General features: G+C 40.4%; 2 protein-coding genes across 3 annotated transcripts; one reads left to right on the forward strand and one right to left on the reverse strand.

Annotated features, from left to right (window-relative positions):
* Positions 1–1,405: 1,405 nt before the first annotated feature.
* On the forward strand, positions 1,406–3,466 carry LOC105462897 (transmembrane protein 41 homolog). Of its 2 annotated transcripts, none has more exons than XM_011709797.1 (4): positions 1,406–1,828; positions 2,156–2,279; positions 2,372–2,500; positions 2,592–3,466. In XM_011709797.1, the coding sequence occupies exons 1-4, from the start codon at positions 1,765–1,767 to the stop codon at positions 3,097–3,099; spliced, it is 825 nt and encodes a 274-aa protein (XP_011708099.1). In that variant the 5' UTR covers positions 1,406–1,764; the 3' UTR covers positions 3,100–3,466. The 2 variants fall into 2 exon arrangements, with proteins under 2 accessions (XP_011708099.1, XP_011708100.1); XM_011709798.1 differs by having other exon boundaries at positions 1,406–1,687.
* A 228-nt stretch (positions 3,467–3,694) lies between these two features.
* LOC105462898 lies at positions 3,695–5,494 on the reverse strand. Its single transcript, XM_011709799.1, has 5 exons — positions 4,848–5,494; positions 4,480–4,741; positions 4,183–4,390; positions 3,989–4,118; positions 3,695–3,886 (listed from the first exon to the last, which is right to left on the reverse strand). Exons 1-5 carry the CDS (start codon positions 5,176–5,178, stop codon positions 3,795–3,797), a joined length of 1,023 nt encoding a protein of 340 aa, XP_011708101.1. The 5' UTR covers positions 5,179–5,494; the 3' UTR covers positions 3,695–3,794.
* Between the last annotated feature and the right edge of the window lie 846 nt (positions 5,495–6,340).

Here is a 6,340-nt window from a genome sequence, read left to right on the forward strand (position 1 = left end):
TATAATTATGGTCGAAATATTGCTTTCATAATTTCTTTTAGTTTCTACAATTAATTTTAATTAATTTAAATATATGCATGTATAAAAATATTTTATATATATATCAGTACTAAATAAATTCATATATTTAATATATACACTTATATATAACTTATACATACATAAATTTGATATTTTTATGTGAATTAAACTATTTAGGTTGATTTTGTACTTTTGAAGAAAGATGCAAAAAAAAATTTAATTCTCCTTAGATCTATTATTTTCTGAAACGTGCTATTTTAAAGTCTCGTTGCAAGAAAAGTAAAATATAGATGAGATAATTGAAAAAAATTAAAAAAGCAATAGTTTATATGATCCAAATAAGATAATAATAATTAAAATTAGAAAAATTGTATACGTTGTACCTAAATTATTTATGTATTGTCCTAAATTTTTCACACTTTTACTCTTTTGTATTCTGGATTTCTTAAACAACTTGAAAATAATTTCTTATATCTGCTTTAGAATCTTTTATAGAAATTTAGAATTTTCTTAAGCTGATCTACAGGTAAACATTATTATTAATTTTCGTCCATTTCCCTTCCTTAATAATTGTTGAAATTGACAATTTTAAGTGCGTATGAGTAATTGGATCTTTCACACATTCGTCGCACAAGAAGGAAATTATTTTAATCGCATCCTGTGCGCGTGAAGTCCCGTGGCTTCCACTTTTCAACTGCCCGAAGAGCGGCGGAGTGGTAAGAAAGGAAAGGAAAGGAAGTACCGAAATAGACGAGAATATTCTTCATAATTCCGATCGAGGAGTAAAAAAAGAACTGTCGGATGCTTGTTGAAATATACCGTACGAGTCGACATCGCAAATCACAATTATAATATTATCCTATCTCGAAGGGTAAACTTTTTAAATAAATTCTGCATTCTGTTTCCCTTGTAATAAAAATAATACCTCCTATGTAAATCATTGAATGATCGTAAAAATAATTTCAAAATGAAAAAAAAAAAGATATAGAAATCTGTTGTGCGCGTTATATTATATATCAAACATAATGCATACTGAATATAAATTCCATTTTTTTCAATAAACTTTACGGTTAATATAATAATAATAATAATAATTGAGGATGACAGAATATATTGAAGAGTGGTTTGAAAGAATGTGTTTTAAATTAAGTTTAGCCATCGCTATATTACCGACTGTCGACATACTGCTTGTATAAATATTTCTAATGTATCTACATTGGGAATACATTGGTTCAATATTGCGCCAATAAATTTGCCAATATTTTGTACTTACAAGGGATGAGATCGGATTAGGAAAGCATCAGATCACATCAGATTCCACTATTTTCCTCTCTCAATACTAATACAATTTCCGTTTACCAACGAAAGAGCGCGATCTATCGATGCAGCGAAGTCTATGGGCAAATGTATCCAATGCCGTGACAACACGAGGCTGTCAGCTGATTTTTCCGCGTTATCAGCGTCGTGCGTTATTCGAAAGTCCCTCTTGTCGCGGTGCCGCTCCGACGCGAGTTTCGCACGCCCGTTGCATCTCCGCGCGATATGCACTGAGACGAACGTCGAGGAGGGACCGTCGAGTAAAACGCGCGGATTGGAAATCGAGCTCCGCGGGAAACGATATCCGGGGAAAGGCGAACGATGAGCTCGCAGGCTGACGTGAGATCAGGTGAGACACGATCGCGCGATTGCTTTTTCCGGGGGAAGCGAGTCGGGAAGTGGCGTGTTTAGGGTGTCGGTCTGCAAATGTGCACGGGCAGATCAGACGAAATGGCGCGACGCAATCTCAAAGCGACACGTGTAAAAGCGCGTAAGTAACTGAGACGATGGTCGAGTAGAAAAACTCGCAATGAAATCCACGTGGTCCACTTATTTTATGTAAATTATTATATTTATATGTGTTATATAGGTTTTATAAATTCGAATCCCCTCAATTCCCTCGATGTTTTCCAATCCAATCCAATGTAGTTCAATTCAATTTAGTTTTTCTTTTATTTTGAAATTCTGAATGCAATATATTCACTCTTTTTTTTCTTGAAAGCCCATTTTACGTTCGATCATGCGAAAATTGCAATAGATTTGAAAATTTATATTAAATAAAATAAAAATATATAAATTCTTCGTGCATATTTTGCAGGAGTGCCCAAAGGAGATAATGGTGAAGTTTCGACAAGAAGAGCAATAGCAACTGTCGGACTCATATTTGTGACCTCGTTGACCGCGTTATTTTATGTGTACACGAGTTTTCCTGAATTAGATGAGTAAGAACAGCCGTTTGTCAATATATATCTATTCATATTTTATGTTTTGTAGCACGTATAATATGTGATTCCTTTATGCATTCTTTTCGTAGAGACGAAAAGCAGTATATGACGCTGCCGCTTCACATAGAAGATGCCAAGAATCTGGGGAAACTGTTAGAACGATATAAGGATTTGTATTACTTCCAAGTACTGGCCGGGCTGTTCATCACTTACATCTTGTATCCTTGAATACTCTAGTCACATATCTTCGCTTTCAATCTGCCGCATTGAAACGCGCGAGTATATTCCTTACATCATATCTCAATTCAGCCTGCAGACGTTCGCCATTCCCGGCTCCATTTTTCTCTCAATCCTGTCCGGATTTCTGTTCCGCTTCCCGGTCGCGCTACTGCTCGTGTGCACGTGTAGCGCGATCGGCGCCACCCTGTGCTACCTGCTGTCCTCGTTGCTGGGCAGGCGGTTGCTGTTCCGATACTTTCCGGAGAAGGCGAAGGCGTGGACCGTCACCGTGACCAAGCACCGCGACAATCTGCTGAACTACATGCTGTTCCTGCGGATGACGCCCTTACTGCCGAACTGGTTCATCAATCTCGCGAGCCCGGTGATCGGCGTGCCGATGATGCCGTTCACCGTCGGCACCTTCTTCGGCGTCGCGCCGCCCTCCTTCGTCGCCATACAGGCGGGTCAAACGTTACACAAACTCACGTCGTCGAGTGACGCGTGGTCGTGGAACAGTGTTATCATACTGTGCGTGTTCGCGCTGTTCTCCCTACTGCCCGTGCTGTACAAGCAGAAGCTCAAGCAGAAGTTCGAGTAAACGCCAGAACGCTCCACTGACGATAGCCTCAGAGTGACATTCCGACAATTACGCGAGGAAAGAGCTTTTTCCCGATCGCGTCCGATGGAGCGAAATTTTTTTTACCGATAATCTCTTAGGAAATTGAAGAAAATTGTATCAAATGCGAATAATGTTGGGATTAGGGTCAGCTTTTTCGCACCAGTTGTTTGCATTTGGACACGTGGATTATACGCGCGCAAGATATAGTATAACGAATTCCCGCGAGCACAATTTTCGCTTAACTTATTTATTATTGTTTATAATTTATTTCTACAAGTGTGTCTTAGATTATGTGGAGACGTCGACATTAAAAAAAAAATAAAGTAAACTATGAAATATAGACGAAGATGAAAATCAACTTGTTTTGATTATGAGTGTACACACAGACGTGTGTATTTTACACAATAGGCAGGAAGTGATTTCAGGAAATTCTACATCGGTGAGGTTGCTGAATTTTCTCGTCTACTTTATGCATTGTCATATCAGAAATAATACTCGAGGTCTAAATCTACCAAAAACCTTGTATACGCGAGTTAACGTTTAAAATTAAAAGAAATAAAAAAAAATGCGCGGGTAAAAAACTTAACTTGTAAATTTTATTAAATGTAGCTTTATCATTATTGGCTACATCGTTTTTTTGGCACATATCCACGATCTGTTTCTCCTATCGGCGATTAACAGAACGAAGTTAAATAACCAATAGAAAGATCAGTAGCATTGTACACTGGCAGACTTACGGGTCTCCAATACCACCAATTGTACCATACTTAAAAACATAAAACAAAATAAAATGTACAATATAAATAAAAGTATAAATTTAAAAAAAAAGAAGAGAGGGCGGATCATCCGCAAAGTCTCTGATACTCACATGTGTGTCCAGCGGACAATAAAATGGTCGAGGATCTACAGTGTTGGGCGCACTCCGAGCTCGGTGTCATTTTTATCAGTCTTGCGCCAGCCGCGCATCGCAGCATGATGTTGCTACACTCGGGGTTAGGCTAAAAAAAATTTACGAATTAAACCGTTGCAATTAAAACGTAACGACGAGAACGCTTCACATACCAATGGATAGGGCGGCGATTCCGACTCGTCGATAAAAATATATTTCTCCGTGCCTTGACTCCACCAATTCGGAGTCTCCGCTGGCTTGGGAAATAACTTTCGGAGTATTCTGTTGGGCCTCATACGATTTACCCTCCAAGATATGTGAGTATTTAGGGAAGCAGTGCGAAACCTGTCCAATCTATTATCCACGACGTCGCGGACGGTTCTGTGCGAACGTACAACATACACAGTTTGATCAGATGTATATTATATAATTAGAGATTCCGTGAAGATTGAATTCACGTGGAAATTTACTTAAAAGTTTCGTTGTTCGAAGAGATTCTTTTAGCGTCTTCGTCGAAGACGTCCCGGTTATTCCAATATAAATTAACTAGATCTTTCATCTTGACCTTGGTGTTATTCTCCTCTCTAGTGTACGGTATGCCAACGTTGAAGGATCTGCTGATGTTGTGACCGGTCAGATTTAGTACGGAATGCACCACGGTGCAAGGCCAGCAGTCCATATCGTTGACGTAGAAATACGGATTCTCTACCAAGCACCATTCATCGTACAATTCTGAAATATTAAAAATAAGTATATAAACATTAAGAGACTCATACAATTGTTCTTCGGATTGTTGTAATAAAATGTTCGGCACGTTAATCATTCGTGGATTACAAACCAGATAACGACGGATATAGGCTGACGATTGGCACAGCTGCTTTGCGCAACGTGTATAAAGCGGGATAAATGGAGTTTTGCGAGATTCTTATAAACATGACGTTTAACCAGCTCTGGCATAAATATAACAACACGACGGAGATAAGAACGAATGTTAAAACAATTCGCAGAGGCTTATTCGATGGTTTATTTGATTTTTTCGAGTACTTGGCCTGCAACTGTTGAAAGCAGGCTCGAAATATTTCGGACGTTTGCGCCTCCGAGACATTGTGAACGGCCGCGTATCGTCTGATCTGTCGTACACTCTCTCGATATTCGTCCAGATCGACCATAATCGCGAATCTCTTGACCGCGTAAAACTCAAATCACGTATTGTTGTGTTCTTATTTACATTTTGAAATATACGTATGCACACAACTGTCAACGACAGTCCTGTCACTTTTACTTGCCCTTTTCTGGTTAACTTTCTACACTCATGTTCTTTGCTCTCTTTCTCTCTCTCCCTTTCTCTCCTCCGAATATAGGTCTGTTCGTGCGTTCGTGCTGCTTGCACTCAGAAAAATCTTCGCTGTTTCTTTCTCCAATACGATATCAGAGAGAGGAGCGTGAGAGCGGCCACGCCGGCTTTTTAGGTTGGGACCGGCGATCTCCTCCGAACACTAGCGCCCCACGTCCACGTTTTCAAAAAAGAAACTACGTACCACGTTTATCTTATAATGTCGATCAAATAATAACACGACACGAGAATGTGGACGTAATTCGTGCCCGTGCTAATAATGCTACGTGCACAAATTGTGAATAAATAGATCACGTTTATTTTGCGATATTGCTGATGAAATGCATTTCAATTCATGTCTATACTACATCCACAAATTGTAGGTGAAGAATGTGGCATATATAACTGCTGCGCGAAGAGGCACGGAATCCTAACCAACGGGCCTTGTTAGAGGCTCAAAAACTCCCGCCGATATGCGGAGAACACGTTGAGCGAAGAGGTGACACGTAATCCTATTAATCCTAGCCAGTGCGCCTCGATAGAGGCTCGAAAACTCCCGCCAATATGCGGAGAACACGTTGAGCGAAGAGGTGACACGGAATCCTATTAATCCTAGCCAGCGCGCCTCGATAGAGGCTCGAAAACTCCCGCCGATACGCGGAGAACACGTTGAGCAAAGAGGTGGCACGGAATCCTAACCAGCGCGCGTATCGACAGAGGCTTGTCGGTAAGGCGGAAAGCTGTTGAACGAAGAGGCACGGAATCTCCCACTCTCATACGGCGCGTAAGCCCCGCCTCTCAGCGCAAAAGCAGCATATATGCGTTGGTGGGGGCAGTAGGCTCCTCCTCCATGGCGCGCTGGCGGCCTCCGCCCCGAATACCTCTGCCACCTACTTGTTAACTGTGCGCTCCTGATACTTATTATTCGATTTAAACGAAGTTTCTGACGCTGCGAAAGCCGGCTTTTGCTTAACCTCTCATCTCTATATGTACTTTTA

Source organism: Wasmannia auropunctata, unplaced genomic scaffold (genome assembly GCF_000956235.1).
Source record: "Wasmannia auropunctata unplaced genomic scaffold, wasmannia.A_1.0 LD336092.1, whole genome shotgun sequence".
Taxonomy (NCBI): Eukaryota; Metazoa; Arthropoda; class Insecta; order Hymenoptera; family Formicidae; genus Wasmannia; species Wasmannia auropunctata.

What these genes read in the sequence shown, in the direction of transcription:
- LOC105462897 (XM_011709797.1), top strand. Translation starts at nt 1,765, where the DNA reads ATGTGCACGGGCAGATCAGACGAAATGGCGCGACGCAATCTCAAAGCG. An exon ending in AGCGACACGTGTAAAAGCGC is followed by an intron (nt 1,829 to 2,155) that starts GTAAGTAACTGA and finishes CATATTTTGCAG; the next exon opens with GAGTGCCCAAAGGAGATAAT. An exon ending in CTGTTCATCACTTACATCTT is followed by an intron (nt 2,501 to 2,591) that starts GTATCCTTGAAT and finishes ATCTCAATTCAG; the next exon opens with CCTGCAGACGTTCGCCATTC.
- LOC105462898 (XM_011709799.1), bottom strand. Translation starts at nt 5,178, where the DNA reads ATGGTCGATCTGGACGAATATCGAGAGAGTGTACGACAGATCAGACGA. An exon ending in CCTATATCCGTCGTTATCTG is followed by an intron (nt 4,742 to 4,847) that starts GTTTGTAATCCA and finishes TTAATATTTCAG; the next exon opens with AATTGTACGATGAATGGTGC. An exon ending in ATTGTCCGCTGGACACACAT is followed by an intron (nt 3,887 to 3,988) that starts GTGAGTATCAGA and finishes TATGTTTTTAAG; the next exon opens with TATGGTACAATTGGTGGTAT.